This window comes from Trachymyrmex cornetzi, unplaced genomic scaffold (assembly GCF_001594075.2).
Source record: "Trachymyrmex cornetzi isolate Tcor2-1 unplaced genomic scaffold, Tcor1.1 scaffold509, whole genome shotgun sequence".
Taxonomy (NCBI): Eukaryota; Metazoa; Arthropoda; class Insecta; order Hymenoptera; family Formicidae; genus Trachymyrmex; species Trachymyrmex cornetzi.
In genome coordinates, this window is record NW_017299817.1 from 1102260 (window position 1) to 1120762 (window position 18503).

The window sequence follows — 18503 nt, forward strand, 5'->3', positions numbered from 1 at the left end:
TATATATATATATATATATTATCACTGTATATATGCTTCTTGAGTAAATAATAATTTTACATATGACTACGCTTGCATATCAAACAATATTATAATATAACTCCAATAACCTTGGTAATCATGTCACATTCAAGCTGGTACGAAAACATTTGCAGGATCTAGCTCTGAACAATGCGTCAAATATACATATGTATAGCCATAATACATTATTCAAAGGTCGAAACTCCAAATAATATTGAGGCATTCCATCGACGTAACGATTATCCTTCACATTCTAAAAAAACAGTATCCGGATGTGCTTTTCTCCATATATAGCTACATCGAATTCTTGCAAGGGACCGTGATTTAAAAAAAGTCGATCATAAAAATCATTTATAAAATAAAACGAGGATTAGCAAAGTTTATTTTTTGTCCCAAGATAGATTCCATTCTTCTTCTTTCTTAAATCTAAATTTTAAAAAGACAGGAAGATTTATTGCGGGGCTATATAAAAATCATAAGATCACTCCAGATTTCGAAAATTGAATATTCAGTTTCTCAGAATTCCATTTAATTTACTTTGATCCGCCTATTTCTCAAAGGATAGTGACTGCAAGGCCTAATGCATTTAAATGTAAAATCTGACATTTGATTCGAAGAAATGGAGAGTTTATTTTTTAACATTATTATCATATATTTAATGTTGCCATGATGATTTGTGTTCCCGTTATTTTCCTATTTTGTATGACTTTTTGTCATGTCTGCATTACCCTTTAATCATACATCGCCGCTTGTAATTTCAAGAAAGATTGAGTTTCCTTAATCTACAAATAAATTGGCAAAAATATGCAGGGGCAAAAGTAATCTTAATGTCAAGATATAACTAATATTTATTGGCGCACAAACAGAATATTCGTGATAATTTAAACCCGCATCTGACCTCGATCGCCGACGTTACATCATGCATCGTAAGACATATGAAATTCTTTACAGGAAATTTGACATCGTCATCAAAAAGATCATACGGTATTAAATCTTGTCCAATTTTCCGGAATTTTAAAGATTGGAAAAATTTGGAAAATTTTTAGTAAAAAATTAGTGAATATTTGATTGTTAAACACGATCTCCTTTGTAGAATACTTGATTTTGTGAATATTAATATTTGCATGTTTAATATTTATTACTTAATAAGTTAATTAGTAAAAGACCCCGCAAATCATATGAAAAAAGTGACTATAGTTACTAAAGTGACTATAGTAAAAAAATTATGCAATCTGCAATATGCGTACTTGCAAACTACATTTTTTTTAAAGTAACTATGTTTTCTTTACATCAGTTGATTCACTCGTTATTTTGTGAATGAAAATATTAATGTTCAGCTACCAAAAAATAAATAAGTCAGCAAATAAAAATACTTTTCAGTCTGATTAGATTTAAAATAGCGACTTTTAATTTTGCTTAAGAAAACTTTTTTCAGCATCTCATAATCTGCAAAATATGACAGTTTCAGCCAATTTAAAGTTACTTTTTTTATATAATTTATGCGAGGTTTCCTTTTGTGCGAATAATGAAAGATAAAATTTGTAAATTTTCGAAATTTAATTTACAATAATGAAAAAAATTGAATTAATGCATATATATTTGTTTGTGGACAAAAATATTTATTAAAAACAGAAAGATTGTATAATCATACTAAATTATGGAAACATTAAAGGTAATAGAATAAAATAAGTTAGTAGATAAAAATATAATTATGTAATAAATATTATATATGGTTATACGTACTTAATTATATAACACATAGTATTAGATAATTACATTACTGTGTAAAATTATATAATGTGAAAATCTGAAAATAACTCGAAATACTTTAAGTTATCATGCGTGCACGTGTATGAAATATAATATTTCTTAACTTAATATTTTTATATTCATTCATATTATATTTTTATATACTATGTATTTTATTTATTACTCCTTTATTATTATTACAGTTGTGTTATTTACGTCAATATTAATTACTATATAGAAACAAATTTTTCTAGTAATATTTAATTACTTTTTCACAACTTTAAATTTGTTTTTAAATGCTTCTTTTACGTAAAAATAATTTGCAAGCGTATCATCTTATGCGGTTACTTTCCTTCAAGTGAAAGGCAGCTATTATATTATTGCATATTAATCTTTTGCACACATATCTTGACCTTATTACTGTACAAACTAAACTTCCGAACTAAATTCACGCAAGTTTGCTCCCTGCAAACTTGTCACAGAAATGTCAAACAGCATATCCGTTTATCGATACAACTCCCCGTTTACATGCCGCATACGAGTTCTCTATAAATATATGTGTTCCGTCATTGTAAGAGAAAGTAACGTTGCAGCAATAGAAGGAGAGAGAGAAAGAGAGAGAGAGAGAGAGAGAGAGAGAGAGAGAGAAACAGAGATGGAATAGTTTTTACGTGCGCTATCTCATCTTCAATTCCGAAATCGTTCCTACGATGTTTGCGAGGCCATGGTTGCGTTATACATCAAGACTTAGAGGAGGTGAAGAGCGTGTACAACCAGTTGTAAATTATATCCTAAGAATCTTATCAACCAAGAATGTAACAATTGTCCGACAATAAAAACGTTAAACAACTACTTTTCGAAATTTGTAAAAAAATATTAAACGTTTCATGTAAAATTACTAAGAGTTTGGATAAAATATATTTAAAAAAAAAATGACTCTTTTAACAATTAATTATTTGTTATTATAATATTGTCATATTATTTAACAATTCTTTTATTTTTATCGTCGCGATTATGTTTACATTGAAAAAATTACTACAAATTATCACGTATGACATTTGTATCTTCAGAATTATGTTCTTTCAGCTCATTCGCGTGATTACGTCAGTTCGACGAAAAACGTGACAATAGGATATCAGCGAGAAGTGATGATAACGAATCCTACGAATCGCGCAGACATTAACAAGTCTCGTTATTGGCAGTTACGGGACGAGTAGCAGTCACGTTACTGGCGTCAGCAGGTGGGTAAAACCACGTTTACGATCCTCGCGATGGCATATCACTTCTCATGCAAATGACTAAGTTTCTCGATACATTGTCAGCGGAGAATGTCGGATGAATTAATGATCTCATTGTATCTTATTCTAATTAACTGTATAATGTGCATGTTCCTGGTACACAGCCGACGCAGTCTTCGCCGGTATTTTGCTGGTATTTTCATAATTAATTATGCAGGCGAAGAGGCGTCTCACGTGTTCCGCTCGCGGAACCGGATCTAAGCTGTACACCTCGGCCAAAAGAAATGACAATGCTATCAGAAGTTAATCATTACTATTTTTGCCTACTCTTTTGTAAATGCAATCACTTGATTACGTTCATTCTAGTTAAAATACTATTTAATATTTTTGAATTTTTTTTAATTCGATCTTTGGAATTGAATTGATTTTATGATTAACTGATTGATTTGTCCCGATTGATTGTTCAGTAGATTTACTTCAATAGATTTCAATGGATATTTAAAAAAAAAATTAAATATTGAAATATTAATAAATGCATAATTGAATAATAATTGGGTTAAGAAAAAAGTAATATTTTAAATTCAAAATTATATACTATTATAGAATGCTATATATTACTGTTATACTATTATAGTTAGAGCAAAGCTTTAAAAGAACCTGTTTTTTTAATTGCGATACGCTCGCGCGCGCGATAATTTTTAATAAAATTGTAAACAATCAAAAGTCAAAATACTCCTTTCATTTAACCTTTCATTTAAAATAATAACTTAGTAATAAAAAATCTTAGGAATGTTTTATTAAAGTAATAATTTTTTAAGGAAAATTTCAAACTTTCATGTATTAGAGAATCGAAAATTTTTACAAAAACAATGATCTTTCAAAAGTAGAGATATTAAGCTTTAAAATTCTTTTTTAAAATTTTAATTTTGTTTATTTTTAACGAATATATTTTATACATAATTTTGAGCTAAAAATACTTTCTTTCCAACCAATAATTTTACTAAATATTTTGATTCTCGCTTTTTACAAATCTATTAAAAAGCGGCCAACATCGAGTAATATAAATGACATAACTATTTGTTTATTTTTAACGAATATATTTTATACATAATTTTGAGCTGAAAATACTTTCTTTCCAACCAATAATTTTACTAAATATTTCGATTCTCGCTTTTTACAAATCTATTAAAAAGCGGCCAACATCGAGTAATATAAATGACATAACTGCTCGCGCATCTGCATAGATCTCCGATAGATATTCCTTAACTATAATACATATAAAGCACACGTCCCATTCGAGTACGATCACGTCACAAATTGCACAATTCGCTAATCCTTTTCTTCCTAGGTCTCGCAAAGGATCGTCATACATCACGCGACCATATCCGTTGTCGTATGCGACGACAAAGTACGGCAATCATCCCGTTATCTAACGGAGTACAGGAAATTTTACACTTTAGGATATGACGCGATGCGATGACGTTGCGTCACTCATGGAATTAATATCCGATATATTATGTAGAAAACGTCGGAACTCTGGGGCGTGTGCAGTGTGCACATTGCACGTGTAACACGTTCTGCTAAATTAATCAAAAAGCACTCACGTGCACGTGCGAATACACAAATCGGCACTATGGTGTTTCATAATGACAAGTAAATAACGAGTTTAACTTTAATTAAGTTACGTGATGAGAAACTGAGATTCTTGGCAAAATTTTGTTGAAATTACGTGACAAGCTCGAGCCCTGCATAAGCCACGAGTAACGAACGAGTTCAAAAATGACGTGTTTACATATATACATATAATTATTTAAACGCGAGTTTAATAAATAATAATACACGTATAAAATTGATTGCTATTTAATAAAACTTCATAAATAATAAAATGCATGGGTGCACGATTATTTAAGCACAAAGTCATATAGTAGTTCATTTTTTAAAATACTGTTGCAACATTGTTAAAATCAACATTGTTGCACGTCTATACATTTTAACAACGTATCTGAAACATTGTATTTCAATCTGTCGCAACATTGCAGCAACATTGCTGCAAACTTCTGTGCGCGATCACTATTTTCGCGGCGTCGCGCGTCGTCGGAGCGTTAACCCGAAGCAAAGCGAGGTGGCCTCGTCACAGTATTTCGCCGAGAAAAGAAAAAAAAAACACAGTGCCAAGAGTTCCGTGTCCTTGAGGTGGATCGCAAGGCTCGGAGTCGATTATTACCATGATTTTCAGAATGCACTCCGTGCATTCGCAATCCGCTTGCAAAATCGCTGTTGCGCCAATACTTAAAGCGTACCCACAACAATAAGATTGTTAAAGGTCTTTGCGCGCCCGCGGTCAATCATTCGATTACTAAAATAAGATATTTCCAGTATAGTTGACGCAAAACGTGCGTGAAAAGAAAAAACAATTTTCCACCCTTTTCTATCCCTTGCTGCCCGGAAAAATGCTTGAAAGACGATATTATCTCGAGACAATACAGGCAAATTTTGACACATCTGAAATATTTGTTATTTTTACACTTTTTTGCGCATACGTGCGCAAATCCCTATGACAATATCATTCGAATTTAAAAAATCGAAACGTTTCGAGAACTCTCTTCAATCGATTATCGAACTGCTAATATCGACAATACATACCGAAAGAAGTATGGTTATGTTTTCGTAATCCAAACAAATCTTCGAAAGTTATTTCCATCGAAAAATAGTAGACATAAAAATCGAGATGAATCTCGTTAGGAGGCAGTGTTTAAGAATTTTACAGAGCAACATTAACAGTCAGAATATATCGTACAGTCTCGGTAGAGCTTCTAGTTTTAAAAGTGCTTTTTCCCTGGAGAACTTGTATCCGGGAAGCAAACTGAAATTGCACACTCCAACCTTCGTTAGTGTATACTGATCTACAAATACTTATATAATAAATAATATTGATTCTGTTTTGTGTATTGCTTCTATAAATGTGCTATATTTGAGTTCTAAAATGTGCTACTTTTCTAACATAACCTCAATGTCGACTGAACGGTAATTATTAGTTGTTCATTTTTCAGGTGCCAGATCCTAAAGCAAAATTCGATGGTTATATACCCATGAACAAAGTGAAAATAACGTACAGCAGTAGCAGTGGACCAGGAGGGCAAAATGTTAACTGTGTAAATACCAAAGTAGATTTGAGGTTCCAGGTGGACAATGCTACCTGGTTATCGGAAGAAATTCGAACAAAGTTAGTGGAACAAGTGAGTAGAATTGTACATATAAATAAAGTTTACATTAGTTAATTTAAATTAGTATAGCATTAGTTAATTTTAATTATAAATAGAGTAGCTGATCAAATTCCTGGCTAACAATTTGATAATATTAAGTTTGTAATAAATTTAAACATGAAATTATTATTTTAGCATAAAAACAAGATAAACAAAGATGGTTACTTAGTAATCAAGTCGGATTTAACAAGATCTCAGCACTTAAATTTAGCAGACGCTCTTGAAAAGTTAAGGGCAATGATAAGAGCCACTTTGGTAGTACCAGCGCAACCATCGCCTGAATCAGAAGAAAAAAAGAGGAAAAACCTACTAAGAGCTGCTAGGGAGAGGCTACACGAGAAAAGACTTCATTCTCAAATCAAGAAAAACAGACAAGCTTTTGAGTTTTAAATAATTTAATTCAATTATTTCAATTGTCCAATTATTGTATAGCTACATATAGGAGTAAACTGTATAAATGAAATAAAGGAAAAGAATTTATATTTATGTATTGTGCGTATATGAATTTTTAAGTAATCTGTATAATATGTTTAATAAAAAGATTTACATATTAAATTAGGATGATTATTAGAAAACATTTAAATTGGAAATAAACTCTAATTTGTGTTAAAAACGTTATATGTAATATATAATATAATTATGTATTTTTTTTTTAAATTAGAGTTTAATATGTTCTACACATATATAAAATTCAGTGATATAAAATGTGAATATAAGTATTTATTTTATGATAAAAAATTGATTGCTTACAATCTTGTCCATGAGTCCACAGTCTAGCTGATGGTTTCTATGGTAACGTTAATACCGCGAGTAGAAAACATGAACTAGAAACCTACCTTTGTGTAACTACAGTGAATTTAGTTTTTCGTTGTGAAAATGTCCTACCGTGATTTACGTAGTGCGTATATAAAATGATTATTAATATGATATAAATGAAACTATGTTGCAATTTACTTTCTTTTTACCTGCTTACATAGATTTCACGGAGATGATGAGGGTACTGGGTTATCCGAGGTTAATTTCCCTCGCGAACTTTCGTATGCCGAATTTTCCCCTGGTTGCCGAGATTATAGTTTGGCTGGTGAAACGATTCGATCCAGATGTTGATATATTTAGCGATCACGATATTGAGGAACAACGTGTAACATTGATACGCAGTGTCGCTGAATTTATGGTAAATAACTTAAACATTACATCTAGTCATAACATTAGTCTAATGATTCTTTTTTTAAAAGAGTAATCTATCTTATTTATTTTACAAACTTATGAAAGTGTTTGATAGAATTATATTAATTATTATTTATTTCAAAATATATCACTCTCAGTAAACAAAATGTTAGCATTATATTAAGCATTGCAATATTCTATTCAAGTAGAATATTGCAATAGATTATCAACTGCATCTGCATTAAGCTCATATTAGCAAAATCTGTTGATATAATCTAATATAATGGATTGCTAATAGAAACATATATATTATTAGAAACCAAGCAGAATGTGTTTCGTAATCATTTAAATAACTTCATTTAACTAATGGTAATGGTTAAATGATAAGATTCTACTTGGTTTTTACTAGCAATCTGTTATTATATTCTGTTAAAACAATTCTATAATTTCTTCATTTATAAAATTTATAGTAAAAATATTAAAAAATAGTTAGAGTTGTAACAAATAGCATATGTGCTTTTATGCGTTCTAGGCGTTGAAGACAAATGTAAAATTAAATACAAAAAAACTGTATCAAGCCGATGGTTATGCAGTAAAAGAGATGTTGAAGATAGCTACACTATTGTATGACGCGCAGAACAGTAGCAATACTGAACAAAATCAATCGAGCAGTAATCAGAACGCAGTAAATTTCGACATTTCCGATAAAATTAACGAACTGAAAACGACTCGGCAGTTAGCGAGCCAATTAACCATTAATGGAGCGGCCCTCTTTGATTTACTTGGTCGAGAAGTGGAACTTCGTGAGATTCGAAATACTAAAATTGCGAGGCAATTCGATACTTCCGAAATAGAAGTAGCTCTAAAAGATGTCATCGAAAACACGCGCAAAGAAATTAGTGAAACAAAGAAGCAAATCGACAATGTTAAGGTAAAATTTTTTATTTGATAAGATAGTTCTTGCATGTTTAAAATTTAAATTGCTTCGTTTAATCTCTACAAAAATATTTTATTACGATGCCACAGTAATTTTATTAATTAATAAATTAATTTATTTTTACAGGATACAGAACAAAACTTGGATGCAAGAATTGAGAGACGGAAAACGGAACTCGATCGAAATCAAAAGAGACTCCATACATTGAAGAAAGTCCGTCCAGCATTCATGGAGGAGTTCGAGAAGCTCGAAATCGAGTTTAGAGCTTTATATGATGATTATTTACAGAAATTCCGGTATCTCGCGTACCTGGAACATTTGTATGAAGACGCAGCTAAGGTGGAACAAGAAAGATTCGAAAGACGGTATTTGTCAATAACAAATATTTAAAAACAAGATTTTAAAAATACATATATCATAAATAACATACAAACAAATTGTGTAACATAATTATGTAATATTATTTATCTTAATCGCAGGCAAGCTGCAACGAAAAAACAATTGGAACAACTGAAAACTGAGGATACGAATTTCGAAAGTATGATGGAAGGGAACGATTCTATATTTGCTACGAATCTTCAAGAACCTCTAGTTACTTCCCTTACCAATCCAGAAGCCACAGCAGCAGAAAAACCTGGTCAATCCAGCCATATCAAATCAAGTAACAATTTTTATTATAGAAAATAATTCGCACTCTTAAATTTTGTAGAGTAAGATCTTACTCCAAAAGAGTGAGATTTCACTCCAAGGAATTTAGAGAGCATATTACACGTTATTGTAATTTTGAAAATCACTTGCAAATCAATAAAATTTTGGAAAATATAATAAAGAGATATGTGAAAAAATATACGTTTTTCTACGCTTTTTAGCAATAACAAATTAAAAATGTTTCAGCTACTGGAAGAGCGAAGATGCAATATACTCAGCGACGCATTTACGGTAGCATGTCTGGACGGCAAAGGGGTACGATTCCTGAAAACGATAGTGATGGTTCACTGGATAGCGATAGTGATTTATTGATTGACGGAGATCTTGACGATGATGACGATGAAGATCTTTTAAATTCCGTGGGTGCGACAGATATGGGCAACTATAATCTCAAAGCCGCTCAAGAAAAACGAGCCGTCAGTAAGATAGAAAGGCATTCGGATGATGATTTTTAATGAATATATAATGTAATCTCTATCGATAATTCAGGTTAGTTTTATATATTAAAGATTAATATCGAATAAAAAAATAAACAATAATCGACAAAATAAATAAATTCTAATTTTGATCGTTAAGGCATCTTTCTTTTAGATATATTGTTATTTTTTCATATATATATATATATATATATAGAGTACATTCTCTATATTAATTATTGCGATAAATATTGCCGAAACCTCGGTGGTCAAATTGGGAGGACGCCCACACAGAATACGGGAGATCCAGATTCGAATTTTGTCCAAGGTAATATTTTTTGCAATAAGTTCTGTAGGGGTTTTAAGATGTTTGTAGCATCGAAGCTAAGTAAAATTGAAGATCTAATTTAATTTTTGAAGGAATATTATTTTGATTGTGTTGCAAGTTCGAAAGTAATCGACGCACAGTCATACATTTGAAGTAAATTTATTTAAAATACATATATAGATGTATTATTCCATTATTTAACTTTGTTATAGGCACTTCTCTTAGTTATGACGTATTCATATGAGCCTGTTGTTTTTAATCTAAGTATTAAAATAAATTAAATTAATGAAATTAATTAAAGGTAAAAGATTTAATCAATTTTATCGGTTTTTTATTATTGTTATATATACATCTTATCAATATCGATTATTGATTTTTGATTTTGAATGCAATATGAAGAAATAATAGTATGTGTAATTTTTTATTCCTACATACACTATTTTCTAATGTCATTATTGTCTAGAAAAAACAAATTAAACATTTTTTTTTTGTAAAATGTTAAATTATTTTAATAATTTTCAATCTATTATTATAACAAAACATTTTTTAATTATAATATATTTAGTATTTTATATATATTATTGTTTTTAATTTAAATTACAAAATTTTACAAATTTATTATTATTGCACATTAATATTTATAAAATATATATTAAAACAGTATTTTTAGTATAACAATTTTTTTTCAATAATATAATAAAGATGTGCTTTTAACGGTTTTGCTTTCTTTTCTTGAAAAATAATTTTTTAATCTTTATATCGTAATACATTAATATTTACATAAATAATGAATTTAGTTTGTGATTTTTAAATAATACACAATGGAAATTCAAGAAAATTAAAGTATTGTCCTAGTATCATATTTATTAATTTCGTCAACATAATCAACGTCGACACATTGTCGACTGTAGTTCAGCACCGATCACATGTATTTATCTTAAGTCTATTTTACATGTCATGTACGTGTCATGCACGTACACATGCGTGTATACACATATATACATAAACTTGCGTGTGCGTAAGAAATATGATTTCTTTGTATTAATAAATAAATAGAAAAACTTTACTAAACTTATCTGCCACAATAATATTCGGTATATTATAAACTACCGATTTAGTTGCCAGAAATTTTCCCTTTATCATCTCGTAAATTATATCTGTGATACAATTACATTTTATCGTTTTATTAAATTCCCTTGTGCGGTTTTTTTATTTTCACCGTCGATTTATTTGTTCGTATTAACGAAAATTTTCTTATTTATTATATTAAATAATCGCTAGCAACGAATTAAATCACATCACGTAATAATCATAGAATTTATGCCAAAATCAATATCTTTCGTTTATCTCCCTAAAAAAAAAAAAAATGTATACAAAAAAATTTACATTATGTACAATTTTTTATAAATTTTTTCGACAAAAGACGATGATTGTAAACGCGGAAGAATTGCACAATAATTTATTGTATCACAAACCTATTCACTTTTGTATGTGGATAATAAAATAAAAACAAACAGAGATTCATTTAAACCCTAGATTAAATTAAATTTATAAAATCTTTGGAGATTTTAAAACAAATATCACATTACTTTTTTTTGCTTAAATAAATTTGTGGGTTTTCAGCGTTAGATTTCAGAATTTTCAACGGACTGCATCTGAAGTAATATTTTTTCGAGAGTACGCTGTGTTCTAGGCTGTGTGTCTCTGCAGATTTAATTTCTAACAGTCCTAAATACATATTGTACATATATCACTATGCTATTTATTGATTCTATGGATATGCATAAGATACATTGTGTGAATTTACAAGTATCTAAAAAAAAGGTTTACCCTCGAAATAACGATATAATAGGAATAATATCTAATGTTGCTCGCCGTTTATCACCAACTGCTTTCTTTTAGCCCGTGATTTAGGCCTTCTGTAACAATCTTTCTTAATGATAATAGAATTTGTCGCAAATGATCACATTTGCTGCACGAATGAAAGAATTGTAAGATACAGATACAAGAGTCCGTATAAAATCGTAAGAGAGAAGTATCACCATGCGGTGTCAAACTCGATAGACTTGGCAGGTTGTCCCCAAATTTCGCTAATCGTTCAAGGATCCATCATGTAGAAAAATATGATTAATTCGCGTCTCGTTTCTTTTTTTTTCTTTTTTTCGCAATTTCTATTATCTCGCTGATAAGCGTATTCTCCTGCTTCGCAAATTTAAAAACACCGTTCAGTAAGTTTCATAAAAAAAGACGGGAGTTCGCTTAGCTCAGTTTGAGAAACCTACGGACCGCCGTAGTTATAGAAATAGGTCCTCGCGACTTTCGGCGTACCAGTGAAATTGCCAATGTCCCACAGAATTTCAACGATGGTTTTTCGCTACCTGACCGATTTGCCGAGTGGATTGGCTTTGATTCGAGGTGTTAATGCCGGAACCGGATCAAGTTCCGGAAGCGAGCACTCGGCGCGCAATTCCATCCACGTCTTGTCGACATTCGTCGCAAGTCGATCTCTGTATTTATAGGCCGTTCTATCGACCGTCGATTGTGTCTTGATGCAGTCGTCACCACCAAACTCGCAGACACGGTAATGGTGCAAGATGGCGGCATCGGAGGGCACGTTCAGGGTTCCATGACCGGGAATAAATTCCCAGACGAAGTGATTGCCCGCCTCCACCACGTCTTGTGGTTTACAGATGTATTTGGAGCGTTGCTTGTGCGGATGCAACTTGGTCCTGCGTCGTGTTTTTTTCAGAGTAATCAAACCGGCCTCGGTGGGAGTATGGCTAGTCACCACAAAAGGATCATCGGCCCATTGTAGGTAAAAAAAGGCGTTTTGAAAAGAAAATGCACCAGTAGACTTGATGTTAATTCGATTTCCCATCCATCTAGAAACAGTTATATTATAAAGTTGTTTTATATTTACAATCGACTCAAATTCATAAAAATGAATTATTTATAAGGAAATTAATTCTTTAGCCACACAAACACTTTATCATGATACACGAAATTTGAAGTAAATAATTATTTAGCTTTATATAATATATTATTAATTTACGATATCGTTATTTTATATTTATTGGTTTAAAAATAATAAATATGATTTTACAAATTTGATAATTCCAGCGATTCTAATGCATAAAGTTTTCAACCTTTCTTCCAAATATACTACATGTTAGTTCTATCTTCTAAATGTCAATTGTATTATATATGATGTACATTAAGGTCACGAAACTATCATGTATCATACCGTAGCAGATCGATTATAGTGTCATTATGCCTTGGTATAATATACTCGTCGAGATCTACGAGCGCCACATATTCGTATTTGTACATAGATCGGTAGAGGCAATCGTTAAGTGCTGCGAAAAGACCTTCCGTGCGAATTTCCCGCTGGGAAATCATGTCAAGATGATGCCATGGTAACACTGTAACCAGATCCTTGTTCTCATAATATTTTAACGCACAGCCGGCCGCTGCGCCTACAGTATCGTTATACAAAGTGACATGAGTAGCGCCCAGGAGTCTGTGCAACTCGATAAATTCCACCAATTGCAAAACCTATAAATATCAAACATTTTGTACGTTAAAATATGAGATATCTCATAATGCATTCATTTCTCCATGGAAGTACCCATTATAGTTTTCATAGAATAATAAATAGAATCGATTAATGAGCATGTTTTACCCAGATGCGTTTTATAAATTCACAATTATATCGCCAGATTGCAAAGTGCATACAGCAGAGAAATATTGAAATTATGATTTATATTAGTACGATAATATCAAACATATTACGTAATATAAATTAAATTTGAATTACACTCAAAATCATATTTCACTAGAATCATATACATTATTTTATTATATTTACCTTTAAATTTAAATTAGCCTATTTAACATAAATAATTACAAAATAAAAGTAAGAATATTTATATAAAGTAGAAAATACTTTCATTCTGTTAGATTAGAAAAATATAAAATGTACGAAGACGACAATAATACAAATTCAATATAAACAAACTTAAATAAATTACATTGAAAAAGTGCGAATAGGAGTAAAACACAAAAATAACAAGTGCGAACAAATAAAACATTGTCGTATAGATCTATAAATTACTTACATTATGAATTATAGTTATGTCGCAGGTGTAAGGATCATCAATTATTTAACCATGCTACTTATACGAACAACATACCCTATTGTAATAATAATGCAAAGGTTTGACGCAAACAGCCAAAGCCTCCTTGGCGTTTGTCCTGCTTTCGAAACGATTCTGTACGAAGATACGATTCGTCGGGACCGCTCGCAGTCTCGCCACGACACTGACCGCTTCCGGCACCTTATCCGTCGTTGGGGATTCTTTAGGTAACGGACATATCACGAAGCAGGCACTGTACTTGAGATTCCAATTCTCCCGAATCACCTGAAATTAATGATGCGCTCAAGACACATCAGATTATTTCGAATATGTAATGAAGATTTTTCATTCATTCTTATTAAAAACAAAAAATTATTGAAAGTCTTGAATATATTTCGAATAGATTTTAGTCTTGAAAGTGTTAAAAAGTTTATATGAAGGTTTTGGAACATTTTGAAAATAGTTTTTAATTTAAAATATTTTTGACTTTATTCTCCACAGTTTAAATATAGAAATAAATATTTCTCTCGCTTTATTTTCGATGAAATATAGATGGTTTTTCTAGACCAGTTTAAATAAAATCCACAAAATTAATAAAAATCTATAAAGTTAATAATAAACTGTAAAATATGATATACAGACAAATTAACATTAAAATTAAAAAACAAAATAAGTAAATTGTAACTATATTTCAGATTATATTTTAAAAAACACTATTTAAAAAAAATAAAATGCATATTTTTATTATGTCATTACTTAACATGTCTGCATTATGTCGTTTTTTAACTCGCATTAAAAGGTTGATCCGATAAGTTCCAAATATTTTTCTGTGTATTCTAAATGCAATATCATTTTTGTGTCATAATTTTCAAGAGGCTTTAATTTTTTTGTATAAAAATAAAAACTCTATTTTATTACAATAGGTTTTAGTTTTCCTGTTATTAAACCGTACTTTATTTCTTTTGTTTTATTTTAAAATTTCTCTATAGAGTTAATTTTCCTATGGAGTTAATAAACCAAACTTTTAATAAATACACATATATATAACGTACAGTTAATAAACCAAACTTTCATGAATACTTTCAAAACATCTGCTATATCAAGGTAACTGAAATATTAATATTAAGATAATATTGCGGCGTTGTTCTTTGGAGTTGGAAATAGTTAGATAACTCGAAACAAATTTGTTTCTCTGGGAGGAGCATACCTTAACTTTGGCAGCAACCGTTACCGAGATAGTGACGTTTGCACTGTTTTGCTGTCGATACCAGAGCCTACACCAAACACGCTCCGGTCCTCTGGTTTTAGTAGCGCTAATTACACGTACTACACCCTGACTCTTGCCAGCCGGCGTACCCGCGCCGCTAACTCTGTTGTCGAAATATGCCGAATAAACGAAAAATTTGAACCTAGACCAAACACATATCTCATTATTTCTGTTCAACTGTGTTCAGAATATACATGAGGCAATTTAACTTCTAATTAAATCTTTACTCATGCAGCATGTATAATCTAACGTGCAAAACTTTAGAATAGAATTAAAGTTGAAGTTTAAGCCCAGCTCCTGACCCAATTTGAATTATTTTATTTAGTCTATTAGAAATGTTTTGTTATTATAAGAATTACCAAAATCATCTGATTTTAGCTTAAACGGACGTGTTTAACACCTGTTTATCTTGTAATATGATTAGTCCCATATTTATCGCTAGCACTCTGGATACTGGTCTCAGGAAGTAAACAAAATATGCACGCAAGGCTACGAGATGCTCATAATGATATCAGATACACGCTCAATGTTGTTTTGAAACGATTCGTCAACACATAAGCTGCGTTTGCAACGGATGCTCACGCGCTGTAAGCTTCATTCTATATTTATCGTTCACTATGCATATACGGAAGGAAGATAAAATGAAGTAATACAGCACGTGAATGTCTAAAGCGTACGCATCTAGATAATGAAAGAACTTCAGTGGTGTTGTTTATTTTGTATTGCAAAACGCTGTAAAAATTGGAAGTGTATTAATGATTATTGGAGAGCGAGCGTGGCAGAGCAGACAGCGCATTGGTTTGCTAGAGATCCTGGATTCGATTCCCGGTAAAACCAAAAATATTTTCATAAGCTCGTGTCTCCTCTCGGAAGGAAACGACAACTCACCGAAAGTATCTTTTCCAAGAGCACTTTTCTAATAAAATTTCGTTGTTCAGAATCGACGTTAAACTGTAGGTCCCATATGACTGTGTACAACCAGCGTGCGCACCACAGGCATATGAGAGAAGTCACCACGCTCGGCCACGAGCAATAGGACTGACGAGAATTAATTATTGAGCGTATGTTATCTCATTTGTAGTGTACATTATTACACTTTTCGTTAATTCTTCTCTGACAAAATGGACTGATGAATTAACTATATGACAATTCCTCTTGAAAGAATTACTAAAAACTTATAATTGTTGTACTATTTGTAATGTTTCCAGAAACCTAGTAGTATTATTAGGATAAGTGAAACTTAATGTATTTATCAATAGAAGTGTAATTATTCAATGAGAAGCAAGATGTTGCAAAAGCCATTGATCCTGAGCTATGTACGGGTAAAAAAGTTTAGGCAAATACATCCGTTTATATAACATCTGATTTCAATAATTTTTATAATAATAAAACTTTCTGATAATTTACAGTAAAATTTAAATTGAGCTTTATGGACACTCCTCACTTTTAAAATAAATTGGCTTTCTAGAATCCTATGGCCAAAATTACAAAATGTAATTTTTAATTATAAAATAAATAACAATTAACTTGATTTGATTTAATTGTCATAATTTGAAGAAGGAATTTATATTTAACAACCAAAGCAATTCATGTTTTTTAATAAAATTGTATAAACAAATAAAAATTATTTTATTAATGCTTTATTTTTCATCTTAAAGTATCATACGGATTTTTTTAATTATTTGATGTAAAAGTACAAGGAATTATTTTGAGTCCTTAAGGAGCAATAACATTAATATTGAACAACACAACTTAAAACTAAATTTATTTATTATACGGTTAGGTACAATTAATGCAATTTCGTAAAGCTAAAATTAAAAAAGAAATACAAGTTCTTGATTCAGTTATCGCACACAAATGAACAAACCTCGTATTAGTGACTGGCAACCATTCAGCATGCGTAACCTTTAGGTTCTGATCCAACTGCGGTAAACGAGCTTCCAAGCTGGGCGGTAAGCTCGGTAAGCCACGCGGATCCGGGTGTATTACTGTCTTCTGTCCTCCGTTCTCCCCGTGTACCAGTAACCCGATATGCTCGTCAAAACTACCCTTCAAACCGACGTAATCTTCGGCCTAAAGACATTAAAATTACTTGAATGTTTTCTAAAGTTTATACCAATTTGATGATCTATACATTGATGTACAATGCATGTTGGTATTGCTGCAAAAAGTTTTAACATTCTATCCAGCTTGAGCGTCCAATGTAATTATTTACACGGCCTAATATAATTATTTTTTTATCAATATCTAACTAAATTTTTAAATGCTTCAGTAAACTGTTCTTTCAGTGAGTACTTAACAAATAATAATAAAATATATCCCTGTAAAATTGCCACCACCTATCGCAAATTAAAAAAAAAAAATTAATTCTCAATCCTCCTAAAAAAATTCTAGCTCTTACATTTGAAACATTAAAATATCAGATAATATTTTCATTATTTTAAACTATAAATTTTTTTCCAAGCCAATTAATAGGCACGATGAATAGAGCAAGACCTATAAAATCAGTTTGTCTGTTCGAAAAAATCAAGTCAGATTTCAAACTCAAAGCTTCTTAGAACGGTTAACTTGCTAGACGAGTTTTAAAATACTCGGGCTTTTCTCGCAGTATCTCGACGGGAGATGTAAACGGATGAAGAAAGTTCCACGGGATCGAGCAAACTAATTTGTCAGGTGGTCGCTCGCTCGTATCCGGTTAAACTTTTCCACTGCGGTCGTATGTCTTTTCCGAACCACGTTGGGGCGTCGTTCAAGCAAGCTGCTGTGCGGAGCTATTTTTCCTTCAAAGTTCTTGGCGGTTCGCGTGAATCATTGTCCGGTACTAGACGCAAAGGGTGCATAAACTATATAGCAAGTACAGATATCGACGAAGGAACAGAAAGGAAAGGGAAAAGAGGGAGGCGTACGCTCGAGAAATCGATGTTGTATGTGGTAAGTAAAGTTTTCGGTCTTTTCACCTGAGTTTTTTTGCCTTGATACCATTGCTTTGTATATATGTTTGCTTTGTTCGTATTCCTTTGTGAAGAAAGATGAACGTATAAAGTCGACAATCTCATTCCTTATTCTAGAATCCATTCTGTGTCCTTTAACTTACAATAAAAAAAATGTTTCAAGGATTACCGAGATAATAAATAATTATAAATAAATTAAAAGAATTTTTAATAAAAATAAGGAGATTATAGAAAAAATTCAAAATTATTAATAAGAAAAATTTTATTTTTACTGACACATATGTTGAATTTTTATATCTACTGACACATATTTGGATTTTTA

General features: G+C 31.1%; 3 protein-coding genes across 3 annotated transcripts in view; 2 read left to right on the top strand and 1 right to left on the bottom strand.

Moving 5' to 3' along the window:
• The first annotated feature begins 5666 nt into the window (after positions 1 to 5666).
• Positions 5667 to 6707, top strand: LOC108765683 (peptidyl-tRNA hydrolase ICT1, mitochondrial). The gene is made up of 3 exons (XM_018514511.1): positions 5667 to 5895; positions 6059 to 6244; positions 6407 to 6707. The coding sequence occupies exons 1-3, from the start codon at positions 5737 to 5739 to the stop codon at positions 6659 to 6661; spliced, it is 600 nt and encodes a 199-aa protein (XP_018370013.1). The 5' UTR covers positions 5667 to 5736; the 3' UTR covers positions 6662 to 6707.
• Positions 6708 to 7036: 329 nt separating this feature from the next.
• On the top strand, positions 7037 to 9538 carry Cluap1 (clusterin associated protein 1). Its single transcript, XM_018514509.1, has 6 exons — positions 7037 to 7169; positions 7249 to 7445; positions 7971 to 8369; positions 8502 to 8740; positions 8855 to 9036; positions 9270 to 9538. Exons 1-6 carry the CDS (start codon positions 7148 to 7150, stop codon positions 9536 to 9538), a joined length of 1308 nt encoding a protein of 435 aa, XP_018370011.1. The 5' UTR covers positions 7037 to 7147.
• Positions 9539 to 11973: 2435 nt separating this feature from the next.
• Positions 11974 to 18503, bottom strand: part of LOC108765707 (uncharacterized) — a 27140-nt gene continuing 20610 nt past the window's right edge. The window contains exons 4-8 of the mRNA XM_018514553.1: positions 17098 to 17303; positions 15171 to 15372; positions 14021 to 14248; positions 13072 to 13382; positions 11974 to 12709 (exon numbers count right to left, since the gene is read on the bottom strand). Coding sequence (XP_018370055.1) covers positions 12202 to 12709; positions 13072 to 13382; positions 14021 to 14248; positions 15171 to 15372; positions 17098 to 17303 — 1455 coding nt within the window. The 3' untranslated portion in view covers positions 11974 to 12201. The remainder of the gene's footprint in view (positions 12710 to 13071; positions 13383 to 14020; positions 14249 to 15170; positions 15373 to 17097; positions 17304 to 18503) is intronic.

Coding starts and splice junctions, on each gene's coding strand:
- Cluap1 (XM_018514509.1), top strand. CDS start 7,148: ATGTCCTACCGTGATTTACGTA. Junction 7,170..7,248: donor GTCCTACCGTGATTTACGTA/GTGCGTATATAA, acceptor CTGCTTACATAG/ATTTCACGGAGATGATGAGG. Junction 8,741..8,854: donor CAAGAAAGATTCGAAAGACG/GTATTTGTCAAT, acceptor TCTTAATCGCAG/GCAAGCTGCAACGAAAAAAC.
- LOC108765683 (XM_018514511.1), top strand. CDS start 5,737: ATGAATCTCGTTAGGAGGCAGTGTTTAAGAATTTTACAGAGCAACATT. Junction 5,896..6,058: donor AATTGCACACTCCAACCTTC/GTTAGTGTATAC, acceptor TTCATTTTTCAG/GTGCCAGATCCTAAAGCAAA. Junction 6,245..6,406: donor GAACAAAGTTAGTGGAACAA/GTGAGTAGAATT, acceptor TTATTATTTTAG/CATAAAAACAAGATAAACAA.